This window comes from Bactrocera neohumeralis, chromosome 3 (genome assembly GCF_024586455.1).
Source record: "Bactrocera neohumeralis isolate Rockhampton chromosome 3, APGP_CSIRO_Bneo_wtdbg2-racon-allhic-juicebox.fasta_v2, whole genome shotgun sequence".
Lineage (NCBI taxonomy): Eukaryota > Metazoa > Arthropoda > Insecta > Diptera > Tephritidae > Bactrocera > Bactrocera neohumeralis.
The window spans coordinates 73,919,583-73,940,423 of record NC_065920.1 but is presented as its reverse complement, the minus strand read 5'-3'; the positions used below and the strand labels follow the sequence as shown (position 1 = coordinate 73,940,423).

Sequence of the window (20,841 nt, the reverse complement as noted above, 5' to 3'; positions counted from 1 at the left end):
TCCATCTCTCCCCAAAACGTTTTAATTTGTTGAAATCGTAAATATCAGATTAGCACAGCATATATAGTATGTATGTAGCTATCATACAAATTGACCGATCCAAACGAAATTCTTATAACTTCTGATCGAATTTAACTGATTGTCCAAAATAGTTTTTAAATCTTTTAACATATTTGAGTACAAATGTTTATTGTGGCTTTTAAAGTAGTCTCCTGAGCCAATACTAGATTGTTGGACAATTTCATATTCAAAAAAGACATCCCGACCAGTCGAGATAAGTTTCTCAAAACACTATTCAAAATGTGTAAAATCGATTCATAAGAGATATTGAGGTACTCTGTTATCGCTCTGATGTCAACATGAGACAAATTTTCGATGCTTTCACGATCTCCAATAACCTCTTTCTTTTAAAGTTTAGCTAAGCTTTAAAATTGTGTCTCAAATTTCGGCGAGCCGGAGTCTATTGATCCAAGCTGGATCTCAAGCAAGCCTTCAAGCTTCCGGAATACTACTGTGTCCTTCAAGCGGAAGTCTGGGCAGCGGTCAAGAAAGGGCTGACATAGGCAACAACGCAGAAAATCACATGTCTATAGTCAAGCGGCAAATAAGTCAATAATATCACATCGCATTACGTCAGAGTTTGTTCATGAGTTTGCCAAAAATACCAACCGCCTGGCTACCAAACTAGAACGGAAAATATGGAAGGCACTAAAAACGAAATGAAATTTCTGAAAGGGCGAGATGGAGTGTCCCAAAGACATGCAGGATCGCCAAGATCATTTGCAATAGCACCAAAGAAAAACACACATGCCTTTCACTCACACGCTCTCGAAAGAATTGCAGGACGGTTCTTGGTCTTACGACATGTAACTGTACTGGTCTCACATGCGAAACGCAAGGGCATAAGTAACAGCGATACATGTCGAAAGTGTTGTGAAGTAGGTATGAGAGAGACGGTGGAACACCGCCTATGTTTCTGTCCAGCCTTATCTAGAACTCGTCTCAGATACCTAGCAGCTTCGCGGTTTAAGTGACTGGATGAAGTATAAAAAGTTGATATCAAGGCTCATTTAAAGCTCCAATTAAACTTCATCTTACATTACCAAGGAACTATATGGCTAAGTAAGACTTGACAGCCGGCCAGTATTATCTAATCTAAGCTTCGAGTTTTTCACAGTTGGGTATTATAAAATCAATTATGCTTTTCAAACTGAGGAGAGATTGGATAAAATGGTACAGTTCTTATCTCTTTTAGACCGTGTTGCCTTAATTTTTTACATTTAATTCATTTATTAAAGAATTAGTCCGATTTAGATCTTTTGGGTTCCGGTATCAGATTTATTTTCTCTGTGGTAGCTAGAAATTAAATTAGGTTTCAATTATGAAGAAAAGCAACGTCGTCCGAAAAATAGAACAATATGTTCCAACCGATTTTTATGAACATTCGGTTTCTAATAGCCTCGACAGACGGCAGCGTTAATCCGGATTAACTGCGCACTTAATCAGATCCAAATTTGTAGGTGACAGACGGCAGCTATGCAAGTTTGAAACTCTCATAAACAGCTCATTGTCCTTTTTATAATATTTTCAATGAAAATTGGTAGAAGATAAACATTACGGTTGTTAGCCGACCAATTTTTACCAAACCATTTTTTATTACAAAAACATATCAAACCATTATTTTTAAAACTGCATCATAACATAGAAGTTTTATTGATATTATATTGAGAATTTGATAAACAGCTGTCAGGGTTGCTTGTATTTCATTCACAATAGATGAAAATTGGCCATTTTTAACAATGTTTCCAACGAAAATCTCACAAACTCCCTAAAATTTTGAGAGTTATTTTTGGATTCAGCAACGGAGTTAGCTATGGTAACTCCTGAATTAATCCCGAAAAATGCAATTAATCTGGTTTAACGCTGCCGTCTGTCAATGCTATAACTGAGCTATCGGGCTGACGAATTTCGTGTAAATGTTTAAGTTTTCCCCACGGTAATACAAAATATTACTAATCAATCGCATGCTGCAGTTTCTAACATGATACATAAGTCTTTGCCTAAAAAAATGTCTTAAAAAAATCTTAGAAAATCCATTTATGTACACACCTTAACCAAGAAATATTATTTAATATTTTTTTAAATTTTTTTTGGCATATTTAAATTATCTCTCCAAATTTGTCTAGGCAAGTTTTGTAATAAAGGGCAGGGCAACGCCTTTCTACATGCCGCTCCAAATAAATAATTAAAAAGTAAAAACAAAAAAAATACAAACACCACAAAGTTCACACCTCGTCGCACTCGCTGATAGGCGTAACTAACTAGTAAAGCCTTTTTCGGCGAGTTTTTTCCACCAAAAATCTGGCAAGCGCTCGCATAAATGTCTCATGTTAGAAATGTGAATATTTACACACATTTTTACTTATACGTATATTATACATATGTATATATGTATGTATGTACTTATAACTGTTTGTAAGTGTATGCCTGTCATTTGCCACAGCTGTTGGCAATTAAATCCGAGTTAACTGCCACACTCTCTGCACATGAAAATAAACCGTAAAATCGACGGCTTTGAGAGTGTGAAAAAATCGAAAAGACTAAGCAAAATAGTGAAAAATTAGAAAAGGAAGACAAGTTGAAAGAGTAATAAAAATCAATTAATTCGCAGACATCGCAGGCATGCGATCAGCGTAGAGTGCAAATGGGCTGCAAAGCGAGGGGTGATATTAAAGCTAAGGACTGCAGATAAAAGAAAGAAGTTTGATGGCAACATTATTTATTAATTTTTTTATTTATTTATAATTTTTCTATAAATATCTATACATAGGTATATATAGTATATATTTTTTTTCTAATTTTTTAGCATAATTTGTAGGCGCGTTAAACGTCTATTATGTAATTGCGCGCAACGTCAAGCAGAAGAATGGCGAGAATGTCTTTTATCAAAGCCGCCGTATAATTCTTTCCGCCTTCATTGGCCTAAAGAGGCCTTTGCGTGCTCATTTCTATTAACTTTTTTACCATTGTTAGTATTGTTTTTTCACAATATTTTAGATATAAAAGCGTAAACGTTGCTTCGTCTATTATTTCAGCAAAAAAAAAAATAAAAAAGATATTAAATTAAATTCTTCATCATGTGCAGAGTTTACTTAGAACTTAAGCATTATTATGGCAAAAATTGATTAACAAAAGGGCTGAATACCTTTCAGCTACGAAAGTAGTTAAATTTTGAAAGCGATAAAATTTTATCTTTTTGGATCATTTATCTTACTTTTTTTACATTAAAGTGGATTTTTTTTATATTATATTTCTTATAACTTCTCAACTGAGTACATTTTTTTAGAGAAAAAAATATTATTCACTTAATTCTTAAATGTCTACTTTCAAGAGAAAAGTTCAGGAACCTACTTTCAACCTTCTATAATTTATTGCGAACAAAGTAAGTTTTTAAAAGTCGACAAAATATTTCGAAAATTTTCTGGGTATCGGAGAGACTAAATATCTCGTCTTTATGGCCGAGTTTACAACAGCGCGTCAGTTGTTCCTATTCGCTGTTTGGCGCTATTTGGATATTCCAAGTGTAGTCAGGTCCTTCTCCTGGTCTTTTCAACGGAGTGGGGTCTTTCTTTTCCTCTACATCCCCAGCCGGTATTGCGTCGAATACTCTCAGTGCTGAAGTGTTTTCATCTATTCGGTCGACATGACCTAGCCTGCTGCCTCTTAATTAGCTGAACTATATCAATTTCGTCGTACATCTTATACAGCTCATCATTCCATCAAATGCGGTATTCACCGTCCCCAGTGCGCAAAGGACCATAAATCTTTCGCAAAACCTTTCTCTCGAAAGCTCGTAACGGCGACTCATCAGATCTTGTTATCGTCAATCATATACCAGGACGGGAATGATAAGTGACTTATAGAATTTGGTCTTTGTTTTTCGAGAAAGGACTTTCCTTTTCAATAACCTACTTAGTCCAAAATAGCACTTGTTGCCAAGAGTGATTCTGCGATGGATTTCAAGGCTAATTGCCTTGTCTGAAACCTCGTTTGGCATCCAATTTTCGGAGAAGTCTTTACCAATCCTGGCGGAACTTTTGGCATTGCTCACGGAGCTATTGGTATTACACAGTCATGTTAGTTTTGCAGGGATGCCAAATTCAGACATAGCGGCATAAAAGCGATCCATTTTTATGGGTCTTTTCCATTATTTGGCACATGGTGAATATCTGGTCAGTTGTTGTTTTTCCAGGTCTAAAGCCACACTGAAAAGATCTAATCAGTTTGTTGACGATTATGTTTATTATTGTCTTAAATAAAAGGTCCTCTCGAACACTATTTCTTTAACTTCTTCGATGTCATAGTCATTAACAGAAGGAACGGACGACTCACGTGTGTCAGTTTTCAATGACTTCACGACCTTTACTGAATGCTTCTTGTATTTGTGGTAAAGTGGACTCCATGATTTTTTTGGAGACCCAAATTTTCAGCAAACTCGTTGTTCTATGTATTTTCATGGAAAAATCGTCAGACGCACTTTTCGCGTCGTAAGCAAACAGATGCCAAACAAACATACAAATATAAAAAATATAAAACGTAAAATATTCAATTATTCATCAATATTTATTTTGTCGCCTTCAAATAATCCCAAGAAGATGTAATATACTTATGCCAACGATTTTTGCAGTCCTCAAAACACTTTTTTCATAAGCACTTTTTGGGATGGCCTTCAGCTCCCTCAGCGAATTTAGTTTTATCTCTCCGGTCGACTGCAAACAAGTCCCACGGAGCGGCGATTTCAATTTGGGGGGCAAGAAAAAATCACACAGAGCCAAATCTGGTGAATACGGTAGTCGAACGATGGTATTAATTGCGTTTTAAGCTTTAAATTTGGTCACAATCGTCGATCGATGCGATGGTGCAATATCAAATCCATTAATTGTTCTTCCACAATTCCAACTTTTTTCGACGGATGTTCCCACGCAATCGCCTCAATATTAGTCTAATTATATTTCCAGAGGTTCACTTAAGTCTGAGAGCTATGAGCCAGGATCTGTATGTCACATATTTGAAATCAAGCTATCTCTGCTTATAACTATACTATTCTGACTAACAAATTAACGAAATAATCAAAAGGATATTAAAAACAAGGATTAAATGAAGTAGAATTTAAAGATAACCCATATATAGGTTATGTGATACAAGAAAAGGTGATTCCAATTACAAAACTCAGATTTGTGTGAAAAGTGAAAGTGACTTCAACTACAAAATTCAGTCATCCGAAACTTTTTAGAAAAGTCTTCATCTACAACCTTTTCTCAAATCTGCTGTATTCTTATTTCATCTCCTATCCGACCAATAATTTGCTTTATTCACAGACTTCCCCTGTCTGAGTCACTCAAACGTGCGCTGAACTTCAATCGGGCTTCTAACGAATTCTCCACCTCAGCTGCTTAGGCAGTTCGTTTTAGCGTTTTTTTTATTTTATTTATCATTTTTGTTTGCCATTTTTTCGTACAAAATTTATTACATCACGATTTTCGCGTTATGCTTTGTTATTTCCCGCGCTTTTTGCTTCTATTTTTTGTTAAACCCGCATTCTAGTTTCTATTTAGTGCACGAGACGCCACTTTTTATGGAGGCCTGTGTTCTTTGAAACAAAAAAACTTAAAATTTTTGTTTTTATGCCTTTGTTGTTGTCTTATTACATTTGTTGTCGGCTATTGCTGTTAAACTTGCTACTTTCTGTTGACCTAAGCGCTTTACGTTTATGCCATTTGTTATTCGTTTGTCTGGATATACACATGTAAATATGTATGTATGCATGAATGTACATATATATATATATTCATGTATGTATGTATATTCACATGTATGTTTGTATTTATTTGCTGTGTTTTGACTTTTTCAGTTTTTGCTTCGATCTTTTTGCTTTTAGCCCGCCACTTTCACGGTTTCGTATACCTCACACATTTCTTATAGAATTATTCCCGCTGATGTTTCAAATTCATTCAAAAGCAGCTGGGCTTCCTGGAAAATAATTTCGCTTACCGCACAGCTGTCCAAAAGTAGCATTTAACTTCTGTTTTTATTCATGAAAGCCTTCGTTCAGGCATCTAGCACTTTATAATTTTTGAGTTATTCACACGTGCAGCGTCTAATAAGTGCCTGATAAATACATACATTTGTTCATAGATATATATATATGTATATATATATATGTGAACTTGTGTTTATAATTATTGGATATTTATGACGGCTGACGCGCTCGCGCTCTCATTATCTTCCACTTAGATTTACCTTTTTAATCTATTTGGTGAATCTTTTGGATGTTGGCGTATTTGATTTGTTGAGCTCTTCTGCGATTTTGTTGAAGTCGTTAGTTTTATTATTTATTATGTACCGAAATGCTTCTAAGTTTTGCGGACTAGTTGCTTTGAATACAGTTTTATCGCAATTTAACACATTGCCTGTCAAGCGGTCTTAACGAAATCCTTCATCGGGTGCCAAGAACGTTTTTATTATCTCCAGCAGATGTAATACACTTAAGCCAACGATTTTTGCAGTCCTCGAAATACTTTTCATTAGCACTTTTTTAGATGGCCTTCAGCTCCTTCAGCGAATTTTGTTTTATCTCTTCGATCGACTGAAGAGGGGTTCCACAGGACGGCAATTTCAGTTTGGGGAACAAGAAAAAACACACGGATCCAAATCTAATGAATACGGTGGTTGATCGATAGAACTCATTGCGATTTTGGCCTTAAATTCGGTCACAATCAAATTCATGATCCACCAAACCACGAATATCGGAAAGAACTATGAGCATCACTTTGATTTTTGAGCGGCTTTGGCATTTTTTTTTAGGTTTCGGCTCGTTTTTTCCCTCCATTCCGATAATTGTTGACTTGATTACATGCAATGACTCCTAAATATTGTTATTTCATGAATGCCACATAAACCACAATAACTTAAAATTTTCGAAATTCGTAATAATTTTGGCTTACCTAAACTCCCTAAAAGATCCTCTAGATCAAATTAGTCGCAGGCCGAATATAAGCTGTGCTATTTTTTTTTTTTTTGTACGAAGAATGATTTAACCAGCAAAGGTCTTCAACTATTTTTTATTACATTTTAAACTCTCTCAGTAAGTCTACGGTTACATACCACATTTTTAACACTCTTAGGAAGTCTGGAGAGAAATCTTGACTCTGGGTGCCATGTCTATGGCTATGAAATGAATATTCACCTGCACCTGCTTTTGCACTGTGTGACACTTCATTTAGAAGATAAAAAGCAAAAGTTTGTAGTCATATTTAATATTTTTGGTAACAAAATATCGCGCGCTGGGGACACCCGCCGTGCGCCGCCATGCGAATGCCAATTGAGCAATAAAATTTCGCCGAATATAATTAACTGATTGCGCGTAATGCACCGCATGTGGTTAAAGCGACAGCTGCTACGCGCCACATGGCGCAGCAACGGCGGGAGGGAAAAGTGTAGACACATATGCCGGTCTCTAAGCGCAGTGGGGCAACGCTGGCTGGCGTTTTTCTGCTATGCCGCAGCTACGCGTCTGTAAGCCGACCGCTGGAGATTTAGGCCGAAAGTGGGTTAAATGCTGAGGGAAGACAAATTGCAAATTAACGGCAATTAATTGAGTTGTACACGCGGCAACAGGTCGCCACGGATATTTCTTGTATTCCTCGCTGAAAAATATAAATTCAACTAAATAGAAATGCAACACTGCGGCTGTCAAAAGCAAATGTCAAAATTTATTATTTTTTTAAATTCGTGCAACTATTTATATAAGTGTCTTTTCTCCTGCCACACCAATAACAAATAGCAAATGTGACTTGTCAACGATTGAAAATATGTTTCGCCACGAACAAAAACAACAAATGCTTTCAATTAAATATAGAATAACATAAACAGTGCAAGAATTAAAAATGACAGCGCTTGTCAAGCGAACTGTCAGCGTGACATTTATCGCTGATAGCAAACAACAGTTATGTGACACGCGAACGCGCGCCACTTCCGCAAAGCAACAACAGAAACAGCAACAAAAACAACGCGACAAACGAAAATCTACGAAATGCCACCGCCACCTTCGGCAAATGGCGTATTTAGTGCGACCTTTGCTGTTGCTCTTCTGCCTGCTACATGCCGCGCAACATATGCGTTGCGTCCACATGTTGACAGATGACAGCGCATCCAGTGCCAATCAGTTGCTCTCGTTTGTGGAGAGTACAGTGAAACCTGTAAATAATAGTGTTAGTGTAAATAGTGTAAGTCATAGCCGAAGTGGCGTAAGTGTTGACAATGAGAGTGTACAAAATGATGTTGCTGCAACAATGTTGCCCGCAACATCGCCACCAACCAAACGAAAGCTGCGGCGCAAGTATCCCACGAAAATGCAAAATCAAACAGAGCGAGCATTGGGGTCAACGCAGGTGGCGCAGCGTTACAAAGGCAAACGGCGAAAAGTGTTGCTGCCGCGCGGACAACCGAATGCAACCGCGCAGGCAACACGCAACATGTCCGCTGGTGCGGTGCAACGGTTGAATGCGGAAAATATACCAAAGAATGTGCGAAAGCCACAAACGCTGCAGGAGCGGCAAAGGCAGCGACAGTTGCAACAACAAAAACAACAGTCTGCGCAACAGCAGCGCCAACTGCAGCGACCTGATGAGTTGAAGCGGACTAAAGATGCAGTACAACAACAACAAGCACATTTCATACAAAAACAACAACAACAATCGCTTCAACCAGAACAACAACCACACAGATTGCTGCTCACACAGCAACAACAACAATTCTCATATAATCCCCGCGAAGGCCACTATTACCAACAGCAACAAAGGCAACAACAACAACAGCAGTTACAACAACAAATTCGCGTGCCACCAACTTCGCACTTACAAAAACAATACCATTTCATACCGCAACCCGACACACCAGCCACCACCCTACGCATCAGCACGTCCATCGATCATCATCATCATCAGCAAATCACAACGAATACAACAACCACAATACGACAACACATACAGCAGCAGCCACCACAAGGTCCTCCAAACGAACATCGTTATGAACATAGACAACAGCAACAACAGCAACATGCTGTTAGCAATTCAAGCAGCATAACGTCTAGACATCAGCACACCCATCAGCAACAACCGCAGAGCCAGCAACATACCGTCTACGACACTACAACGATACAGAATCGTCAAGATCACGTCGTCGTCCAGGGCAACACGGACATCGTGGTGTATCGCAATATTGGCACGTTGCCATGCCCACCGAGCGTGCGTTTGGTGCCGCATCGCTTCATACCGGTGCACCCGCAGCAGCGTACAAGGCCAAGGGGTAAGTGAAAGGCGGTCTCATTGTGTTCAAATGCAGTGTTGAAAGTTGCAGCAATCTTTTACGTGAGACTTATATAAGAAGCATAGATTTTATGAAGAAGAGTGGAAAATTTTTTAGTTCAACACCAAAATTCGACTTTTCAAAGTGATCTTAAATTACTACCAGTCTATTCTCCCCCCAAAATGCCAATAGTTAAATTATTCCTTGAAATCACTACTTATTCTTATATAAAAAAAATATTTTTGATTTGCAGAAATTTACTGAAATTCTGAGGTGATCGCCTGATATGTTAAATGCTCTTTCCCTTTCAGTGCTTTTCTGCCTGCTTATTATTATTTGTAAAAGAAGTAGGTATAGAGATCAAAGTTCTCAAATTCAAAATCTTTACACAATTCCCCGTCACCTAAAACACAATCCAAAATATTCTTTAATTTGGTTTGTGTATAAGCGTAGAGTTGTAATCAAATTTTTCAGACTAGACAATATTAGTATTACCTCCACAGAATACAGTTGAAATAATTTTCATAAAATCTCTTTTATGCTATAAAATTTCATAAAAGCTTTTTGTTGCTAAGGCGTTCTTCTGGTAATGACGTCAAACTAGCGATACTCTGAGAAATAGGTAAGTTTAATCTGGTAGGCCAATAAGCCAAGCATAGACCAGTTTTGGTTCTTTCCAATACCAGTTACTAGATCCATGAGCAGTAGTTATCTTTTACGATGTCTGCGCTTGACGCGAATTTCAACAGACACTGTGGTCTCACTGTTAGCCCTAATCTGCGGGCGTGTTTGGGTAGCAGACAGTGACCAGTTAGTATTCCGATCATGTTCCTACTGCCTCATCTATCGAGTGTCAATAGAAATTTTGTGTACTTCCGCTCTACCGTTTTTCACATGACTTTTGTAGTTTTGCACTCAGGTAGCATGAGTTTCCCAATGTTGATCACATTTTCGGGAGTTAGCCGTTCACCATTCTTGGCAATCTCATCCACTATCTCATTGCCATCGATGGTTCTGTAGCCTGGCACTCAGTAGAAGTAAAGTTGCTTACTTCTGACAACACTTTTCACAGCTGCCGTGATTCCCAAGCCACTTCTGGCCGATGTGCGGGGTTACTGCCTTGAATGCTACTTGGCTGCCTACTTAGATGTTGACTCTCAAATTGCCTGAAGGTATATTAGAGGCCAGTTTCGCAGCTCTGAGTGATAACTCATAACCCAATATCATAAGAGAAACTAAGCAACCATTGCAAGAGTTAAAAGGAGAAAAGCCTCTTTTATATCGCAAAAGCTTCTGCCTTTGATTTTTCTTCTTAACACGATCTACTCGATTATAGTCCAACAATAGATTGAAGAACTCATACGATAAGTTAATATCCTTGTTTAAAACCTTAAACAATTCGTACGGCTCGGAGAGGTCATTTCCGATCCCGACGGAGCTTTAGGTGTTGCTCATCGTCAGTTTACCTAGTTGTATTCGCTTTGCGAGAATGTCTAATTCAGACATAGCGGCATTAAGGCTGCTCTCTTTCGCGCTGCGTCCAACATCTTTTCGCAGGGCCTATTCCCAGCTTTGACGCATACTGAATATCTGGTCAATAGTAGATTTTCTAAGTCTAAAACCACACAGACAAAGTCCAATCAGCTTGTTGCCGATGAGCTTCTGCCTTTGATTGCTGTTTAAAAAAGATGCTAACTATGCTCTCAACCAAAGCATTAAAATATGAGAGCTTACTAAGGAGAGAGCGAGAGCACCTTTTAACTTTGTACGTATATAATCCAAGTGGTCTATCTTCACCAGATATTTCAAATAAGTATCAACCACAGCGCCTTTATCAAAGCAGGCGAATATATTCCAGAAGCTTGTTAGTTTGGTTTTACAATTATCGATCTTTATACTTACAAGCCACATATAATAAAGTAAATAAAAATTATTTTAATTTTTTATAACAATGACTCTATCAAAAAACTAGATTTTACGGGTCAAAAGCAGAAACAATGAATTTTTTATTTAATTACACTTCAGACATCGACACATTAAGACACTTAATAAAAAATTTAATACCCCGATTGTGCTGCTAATGAGGGCTTTGCGCAGATAAGAAGTTAAGCCAGCCGAAGCCGACAAGCTGTCTTTTTTTACGAATATGAACGCATATTTCAGTTGATGTTGTTGTAATATTGAGCTCTCAGCTTACGACAGAAAATAAAGCGCGGCTTCAATTACGAAATTTTCATTACAAATTTACATAGCTGTATATATAACGATGTATGTATATGGAAATAAGATTAATATAACATAAATACAAAATAGTCAAATATCATATGGATGGACGGACATACACATTTCTGAGCATATTAAATGTCAATAAATATTTTTGTTTGCTGTGGTGTGTTTTATATGAATGTAGCCTAATCTTCCGAATATTTTCCGAACATTTTCTTAATTTACTCTATTAATAATTTTTACTCAGCGAGCTGACAAATGACGGCCCTCCCAAGCTGAAAAATGCGCTGTTTGTCCGAAGTGTGTGGTGTATTAAATTTCAAAGAAATGAAAAATCGAATGAGAGATGAATATTACCATATGTTTGAAGTATGTTGGGGCATTTAAGATTTATAAAGGAAATGCAGATAGTCATACATAACCTCAATCAACTATTAAGCGCCGAAGCTAAGAAAATAAATCAAAAATACATATGAACAAGATACCTATAAACAAATACAAAAGTTTCCATAAAAAAACTTGATTTTAATCGGTCTGTTTCTATGGCAGCTATATGCAATAGTGGTTCTATCTGAGCAATTTTTTCGGAGATAGTGTCCTTGCCTTAGGCAATAAGCCATGCCAAATTATGTGAATTTATCTCGTCAATTCAAAGAGTTTTCCATACAAGAACTTAATTTGGGTCGAATAGTTTGTATGGCAGCTATATGCTATAGTGGTCCGATCCGAAAAATTTTGTCAAGAATAGTGTCATTGCCTTAGATAATAAGCCATGCCAAATTATGTGAATTTATCTCGTCAATTCAAAGAATTTTTCAAACAGGCGGACAGGCATTATAGTACTTATTGGTTGGGCACCCAATATAGCCACATTCTTTAGATATTCCAATTGAAGTTCTTCGTTATATCTATATGTATGTATATATACAAATTGCATATCACAATAGCCAAATGTATTTATATACATGTATATGTATATACATATGTATACGACAAAATCTTATACTACTCTCTTTACAAAGATTGGTTTATCTTTTAAGCTGTCTAAGCTCCCTCTACAACCCTAACCGCAACATCTATGTCAACGCCCATCGTCTGTACATATGTAATATATTATATATAGACACGTATACATACACATTTACAAACACATATACACAATATAATCTTTATTCAGCTCTATTTGATCCAGCTTAAGTCTTCTGCCATGAGTTGGCTTGCTCATGCCACAATTTTCGGTTTTGATTTCATTTTCTGCGGCGCGTGGCAAGCGTTAGAAAACTACAGTCGATTTTCACTCTTCAATAAAAAGTGACACGCGATCTAAAAACCATACGTTTTCCTAATGACTTTCTTTCACTGCTGACTTGCACTGGATCTGGAGGGTAACCACAATATGTGGCATATAAACGCGAAAGATTCAATTAACTTGTGGTAAGCGTGCGGATTCTGTCAGTGAAAATTAATAAGATTTCATTTAAAGAAAGTGTGATTAGTGCAGCAGACTTTGTGTCGCTATAAGCTACCGTTTTGACACTTAGTGCTAAAGGCATGAATTTAAGTTCTCAAATATTTTTACATGTTTGTATATACAATTAGAATAAGTTCCATCAAAGTAGGGCGTAACGCGAAACAGCGCCCAACGCGGCTATCTCAACAAGTAAATAATTGAGTTAGGGGAAGATGGTTTGGTATAAAATAAAAGTAAACAATTATTTCTTAAAAATAAAATAAAAACAATATAAAAAATATAGAACTTATAGAAGCAAATATAATTCTAAGTCAGTGAGATCATTCAGTCAATTTGGTGTTTCCAATTTTCTGCCATTTCGTCATGAAGGCATCTAATGTAGTTTGCGTTACCGTACTGCGCACCTTAATAGCTGACATCACAGTAAGGGATACCAAGACGCGACTCGGCACTACAAAAGGTTGCTCACAGGCTGGAGTGCTACCCCCTTCGTTATGGAGCCTTCCCGTGGACGACCTACTAGTTTTGTTAACTGACAATGGGATCCGCTGTCAAAGATATGAGAATGACATTGTCATTATATCCAGAGCAAATTTGAGTACACTCTCTGCGACTTAATACAAATAGGTTTAAACCTGGCTAAAGGATGGAGCACTGGAGTTGAACTGAATATCCACCGCTCTAAGAGGACCATCGTCCCGTTTTCGAGACATAGGTCCCAGCCTGGCCTCTGATACCAAACACTTGGGGGCAGAGAGGTAAAGATGTCTAACACTGTCAAATGTTTTGGTCTCACGCTGGATCCCACTCTGCGGTGGAAGCAGCATGTTGACCTGAGCATGCACTAACGGTGCACAATCGACTAGCTGGTAAATCATGGGGCTGCAAGCCAAAGATTGTCAAGTAGTTGTATAGCATGATCGTAAAATGCGCACTAGAAGTCATGGTTGATCTCACACCCCTTCACCTAGTAGTCACACCCCTTCACCAGGTAGCCAAACACACACTGCTACAATTGACAGCAGTTGAAGTGTGTGGCAAAGATAAGGGAATCTCGTTCCAGCGGATGAAAGAGTTAAGTGGCTCTTCTCTCAAGGGAAAGCATTACCAAAAGGGTAAACTTCACAAAGAAGCTCAAGGCTACCCTTAGCAGCAAGGCTGAATAGAATGATCTCGAGCTACTGCTTAGGGATAGTATAATCAAGTGGTACACCGACGGCTCGAAAACGTCTAAGGGAATTGGTGCAGGAGACGCAGGATCACGCACCAAACTCTCCATACCTATGGGAAGTTTTCCGAGCATCAGGCAGAAGTCTTTGGCATTAGTCGGTGCATAAAGGGAACTATCGCAACGAACGTATAACCATACTTAGCGATACTCAAGCGGCACTTAAAGCAATCTCTGCCTATGAGAAAAAATCCCAGCTGGTGCAAGAGTGTAAAGAACGGCTGAATAGCTTAGTGGAACGTAATCAAGTGCACCTCATCTGGGTGCCCGGTCACAAAGGTATAACGGGAATGAACTAGCTGATGAGCTTGCCCGCTCTGCAGCATCCACTAACGTGGTAGGTCCTGAACCATTCATCGCGGTAGTGCCATAGCTCTTTCAATGATCTTCTTGTTATCTCATTCCAAGATTTAATAATACTGATTGTAACGTCTTGGTCCATTGCTTGGATTAATTATGTGTGGTTGTGTGTGTATTCGATTTCACAATTGAGAGGAAACATATTTACGAATATATTACGTTAGAAATCTGGTGATCCGGAAGAACATGATACAATTAATTGTGCTCTCCTTCTAGAAAAGAAAAGCTATCTTTATTTCTATATCTTTATATCTCTCTTCTGCACTCTATTTCTAGAGGAACTACCAAATTGTAGCACCTTCTTCCCGTTCACTATGCAATCTCAAAGTTCTCAATCTAGATAAATATTTTATTAAGTTTGAGCAAACCTTTTATGCAAGCTAAGGAAAAAATACGTTTTATTCACTATTCAATCAACGAATTAGCTGTCTGGATCTAGAATAGTCTAAGTAGTTTAATCTTCATAACACTGAGTAAACCTTTAGTACCATTTCAAAGGAAAAAGTGGTATTTACCAGAGCTACAACAATGTGTGAAGAGAAAAATAGTGTTGAAAAAAATTAGTTTTGCATTTATGTGACTAGTACTTTCGTAGGTTTAAACTCCAAAGCAAAGTCTAAAATAAAGCTTAAAATCGAGTCTAATTACATATTTATCTAAGTTTTAGCCACTATTTATGTTATTAATGGAAAATTTTCAATTTATGACTTTTAATTTTCGGCCGACCGCTTGCATAAGATGCATTACCGAACTCAGTTTGCAACTGTGCAGCAATTTTCGGGCATTTTTCAACACCTGTTTATCGCTTTTTCGTAAACTTCAAAACAATTTGCCAAACTCATAAATTATAATTATGAGCAAAAAGTGGAAAAAGTCTGGTCGAAATTATGATATCGTGCGTCAGCTGTAACTACAAAAGTGCATAAATAAATTAGGCGCTAAAACCAAAATCGAACAGTAGACTGCCAGAGTTGCCAAGAGCGGGAAAGCGCCAAGTTATGATCTCAAAACAATTTTTTATTTATATATTTACACAAAAAGGAAATTTATGATGGCATAACAGACACGCAACATATATAATATATATGTACAGCATGTATGTATGGTGTGTACAACAAAAAGTGTCAAGATATATACATGAAAATGGTGATTTAAAGGCAGCGCATGCGGTGATTTCCAAAAGGCGTAACAAAGAAAACAAGTTAGGCATTAAGAAACACAGATTTTTTAAGAATTTTGTATGAAAACTTTTATTTTTTTATACATAACGGCATATGTAAAATTGGCTGCAGTTAGAGCGCTTGCAACATGTGCTTGCCACGCGTGAAACGAGTTCTACACCTTTGACGGCATTTTTATGCTACAAAAATTGAACAAAATTCAGTTGCAAAGCAAAAACAAATACAAAAAAATCAAAAAAAAATTTTGGAAGAAAAAAATTTAGAAAAAAAAAAATTGAAAAAAAAAATTTCCTATAAATATCTGCTTTGATAAACCAAAAAAATGTGTGAAAAATAAAATAAAAATTCAAAAATTGACAACCAAGTGTGTATGCGGCACACAACACTCCGCAGCTCTTTTATTTACATACAAATCACAAATCACGTATACATATACATCGCACTTGTGTTAAGTAGGTGACTTTTGTAGAAAACGAAAACTGTGGCAGCATTGTGGGCGACAATCGCGCACGAAATATCCGCTTTTTACGCCTTGTGAAAATGTGTGCAAAACAAAAAACAAAAACTGTAAAGGCGAAAATGAAAACTTACTCGGGCGCGAAACGTTCAATCAACTCTCTTGACACAACCCACTTGCTTGTCACTTGACGATTTTTTTAGGTTATGTGCCGTGAGCGGGTGTGATACTCGTTTGCTAACTTCATTTGTCAATAGAGAATTAAAAATTGCACTCAATGAGAAAATTAATTGTATATTTACCAGTTATAAATTATAGCGATGGTTTTTGAAAACCGTTAGCTTTTGAAGAAAACTGGAAACTGTTATTTCATACGGAAATCGTAGAGACAGAACAGAGTTCTCTTTGACACATACGATGGAACGCCTCCGTTAGATATTATTTGCATTATTTAAGACCTTTTATGTTTGGGAAATAAAGAGAGGAGCTGTCTTAGTAAAGGAAATCGTCGAACCCTTCCGAAATGCAGAAGGAAACTTGAAGAAATCTCATTTTTCACTTATTTCCGGTATTCGGGAGATACTTAAAGTTGTGAAATTTCGGAAATATCGGAAATTTATCCCGCATTACCGATGGTTTCAAACCTAGAATATAAATATAACGGTTTTTTGAAAACATAATTTCGAAAAATCGAAAAGAAAATCCGAAATGTCCGCACTTTGAAAACTAGAATGCCAATACATCTATCGCATTGAAAACATGATGCCGAAATTATGAAATTTTTTCTACGAAACAATCTCTTCAAAAATGACAACTTTGAGAGCTTATTTTACCGCAAACTGATAACAAGCTCCTTATTTCGAGAAGTTTAAATATCGGGATGCCGATCTTGTCAACATAGCAGTCAGTTTAATATACATATATATTAATATTAGTTGAATATAAAAAATTTTGGGACGAAAAAACATGTTTTCCACAAACTCACATTCCGATGTCGCAGCCCCGATATATCATTTTAAAACGGAAGTTATTTATAGTTTTGAATATCAGAAAGTGATGCCGAATTATCGATATTTTGGAAATTAAAATAGCAAAATATCGGTTATTTGAAACCATGTTCCTGAAAATATAAAATTTTGTCTACGTAGTATGAAATATAAATTTCGGGATCCCGAAATTTTTTTTGTAACATTTTGAAATTTTGGAAATATCGGAAAGTTAGCCGAATTATAGATACTTTGGATGCTAAAATTTTGTCTACCTAGCATTCATTTGAATATTAATCTCATCAAAAATAAGAACTTAGAGCAAAAACTATTTTTTACTGCAAACTGATATCAAGTCCGTTGCGCCGAGACTATTTGAAAAATTTTAGATCGAAACAATTTCACTCAAACTCAAACGCCGATGTCGTAGGCCCGAGAGTATGAAATGTAAATTTCGGGATCCCGACATTTCCTGTCTTTAGCATCGCAACTAACCACCTGCATATGAAAATTTTGGTAGGAAACTAATTTTTTACGCGAAAACTCAAATCCTGACATTAAAGTCCCGCGAGTATAAAATTTCATTTCGGGCTTCCGAAATCTCCTTTCTACAGCATCGCCAGTAATCACTTAAATATAAAAAGTTGGCAAGAAACAAACTTGCAAATTTAAACCCCGATATCGTAGTCCCGAAAGTATGAAATTAAAATTTCGGGATCCCGATTTTTTTTTTTGCAGATTATTTAAGTACCAAATCTATAGAATATATACAATAATTTTACATGCTCAACACTAAAAAAATAAACGTTTTCTTATAATATCGTTATATTTTTTCTTTTATTTTATTAATCTATTTAAATTCTAATTCAATCTTCAATGAACAATTTTGTGAAAAAACCTAATTTTTTTCGCAAACTTAAATCCCAATGCCGTGGTCCCGAAACTGTGAAGTGTAATTTTCGGGATCCCGAAATGTTATTTATTCTTTGTATATAATTTATAAAATTAACAAATTTTTTGCAAAGTTAAATTCAAAGGCCGTAATCCCGAAACTATTAAGTGTAATTTTCGGGATACCGAAATTTTATTTTATTATTATTTTTATATACAATTTATAAAATTTATGTAATAATATCTTTATGCTTCAATACTATAAAAACAAAATTTTTTCTTACATTCCAGGTAAGTTCCATAAACTAATGATTTCAAAGAAACTTAACACTGAGTGCAAATTAGCCCCACTGGTCAGCATCATCCTCATCGCGTGAGTACTTTTATTCAATCAGTTGGCGTTTTGCATTACCAAATGTTTTGGTTATGCTCATAAACACCAATCTACTTGCTCTTCAAGTCCAGTCAAAGTGGCACTGGAAAAACAGCACATTTCCGCCACTCTATAGCCGTTACCATTAAAGCTCGTTAGTATGTACAAAAGTTCGTGTGTCTTCGTGTGTATGTGTGTGTGTGCGCGTATTGTATTTCGTGCCGCCGTTTGTTTTGTCGCTTGATTGAAAAACAATATCGCCAGCATTTTATCTTTATTAACGACATGTTTTTAATTTAAACTGCGGCTATAAAATATTTAAACCAGCCTTTTCGATTGCGGGCATTTTTCTCCGCAGCCACAGCCGCAGGCGCCGCCTCTTACTTGTCCGGTACTTCGCTGCGGTGTTGGGGGTGATTATTCGTTTTTTGGTAAGCGATCCGCGCAAAAGTGAATGTGTGAATGAAAATTCATTGCTCGCGCGCCGATCTGGCTTTTCACTTAGCTCACACGATCACGCGCCAACCTCACCGGTGGCCGCGGCGGCTGTGCGCTCGGTAGCCGTGTACGTTATTTGTTGTGATTGTTTTGAGCTGGCTTTGCCGTGATTTTGTGGTTTATTTTGTTGTTGTAATAGTTGTTTTTGGCCAGCTGTTGGCTGAGTTAATTGAAATTGAACTCATATTTGACAGGCGCAAAGTGCAAAATACTGATAAGGCCACTCATTTACGGTGCAGATCGGAGATTTGTGAAGCTTTCAAAGTCTTTAGACATTTATGTATCAACATATCAGCTTAATGGAGTAGTGGATCGGCGCTGTTGTAGCAAACTTGTTGCGCAAATTTTAATTTATTATTACGTGTAATAATTATGAAGTATTTATGTATATACGTATGTCTTATCGGCTTGGCAATATCGCTTAGAATGTTGGAATTGCGCGAGCTTTCATGATGAAGCGCAATGCAGAGCGGGTTTCATTGATACTAGCTGATAGTGGTGATCATTAGGATCTTCTAGTTGCCATGCCATGATGAATTTATGCCCTAAAAGTGACTTATCCGTTATCCTCTAAGGCGTGCGACAACGGAAACCATTTGGATGGCCCGACGTAACCAAATCAGCAAGTTGGAGATCTTTTAATTCACCTAAATTTAGCAGATATAGCCGTTTGGAGTTCATTTCTCATAATATTTTACTTGGCATCATAAGACCTACCTAATCCATGGCATGTTTTAATATTGCTCTATAATACTTAAGAAAATTATGAATGTCTTAGATTTTATATGCCGTGTAGCGCTGTAGCCTCAGTGAAAAGATCCGAATGTCTTACAAATTGATAATATTTTAAGCTCTCTCTTGCGATATATGATAATTTATGACTCACAATTTATCACTCTAACATTATATTGAGTAGTCGAAAAAGTCTTTTCGTATTTGTAATCAAACTTCAACTTATTTTTTTTAGACACATTATTTCATCAATGTCAAACTTTTCTTGTTTCTCGACGAAAAACTGCGACAAGTAATTTTCACAGTCTTCTCTTGTAGCCAACTTTACTTCATTTAGGGAGTTCTGCATTGACCGAAGCAAATGGTTGTCTGATGGTGTAAGGTCAGGGTTATATGGTGGATGCATCAAAACTTCCCAGCCAAGCTCTCCCAGTTTTTGCCGAGTCTTTAAAGATGTGTGAGGTCTAGCGTTGTCCTGATGGAAGACCAAGCCCTTTCTGTTGATCAATTCTAACCGTTTTTTTTCGATTCCTTGCATCAACCTCATCAGTTGTTGACAGTAAAATGTAGAATCAATCGTTCGTACAGGCTGGAGGACCTCATAGTAGATGATCCCTTTCCAATACGACCAAACACTCAGCATAACCTTTCGAGGAATCAGTCCTGGCTTTTGCCATTTGTTGAACTTCACCGCGCTTGGATCATAATCTTTTTTGCACATTATTGTCGCATTTGATCCACTTTTCATCTCCTGTTACCATTCGCTTCAGAAAGGGACCGATTTCATTTCATTACACCCAAGTGTTACAGATGTTGTTATAATTCGGTCATCTCCTGGGTGGTTTTTGTCTTTTGTGCTGGAGTAAAACGTTTATGAAAGAGCCATCGCAGAGAGTATTGGTTAACTGCTTTACCACACCTTCTAAAATATCCTGCTGATATACTTTTTGCCCAGTTTTAACTGGTTTTTAACAGAACTGAAGATGTGTAACGACTTTACGAGAACCGCATGCCCGAACCAGAACAGCAGCTGGTTGTTGACCATGTTGAGCCCTTGAAATAACATTTTCTG

At 37.1% G+C, this 20,841-nt stretch overlaps 1 protein-coding gene across 1 annotated transcript in view; it reads left to right on the top strand.

Annotated features, from left to right (window-relative positions):
• The first annotated feature begins 7,946 nt into the window (after positions 1-7,946).
• LOC126753754 (laminin subunit alpha-1) overlaps positions 7,947-20,841 on the top strand; it is a 67,439-nt gene continuing 54,544 nt past the window's right edge. The window contains 2 exon segments of the mRNA XM_050465424.1: positions 7,947-8,711; positions 8,877-9,366. Coding sequence (XP_050321381.1) covers positions 7,947-8,711; positions 8,877-9,366 — 1,255 coding nt within the window.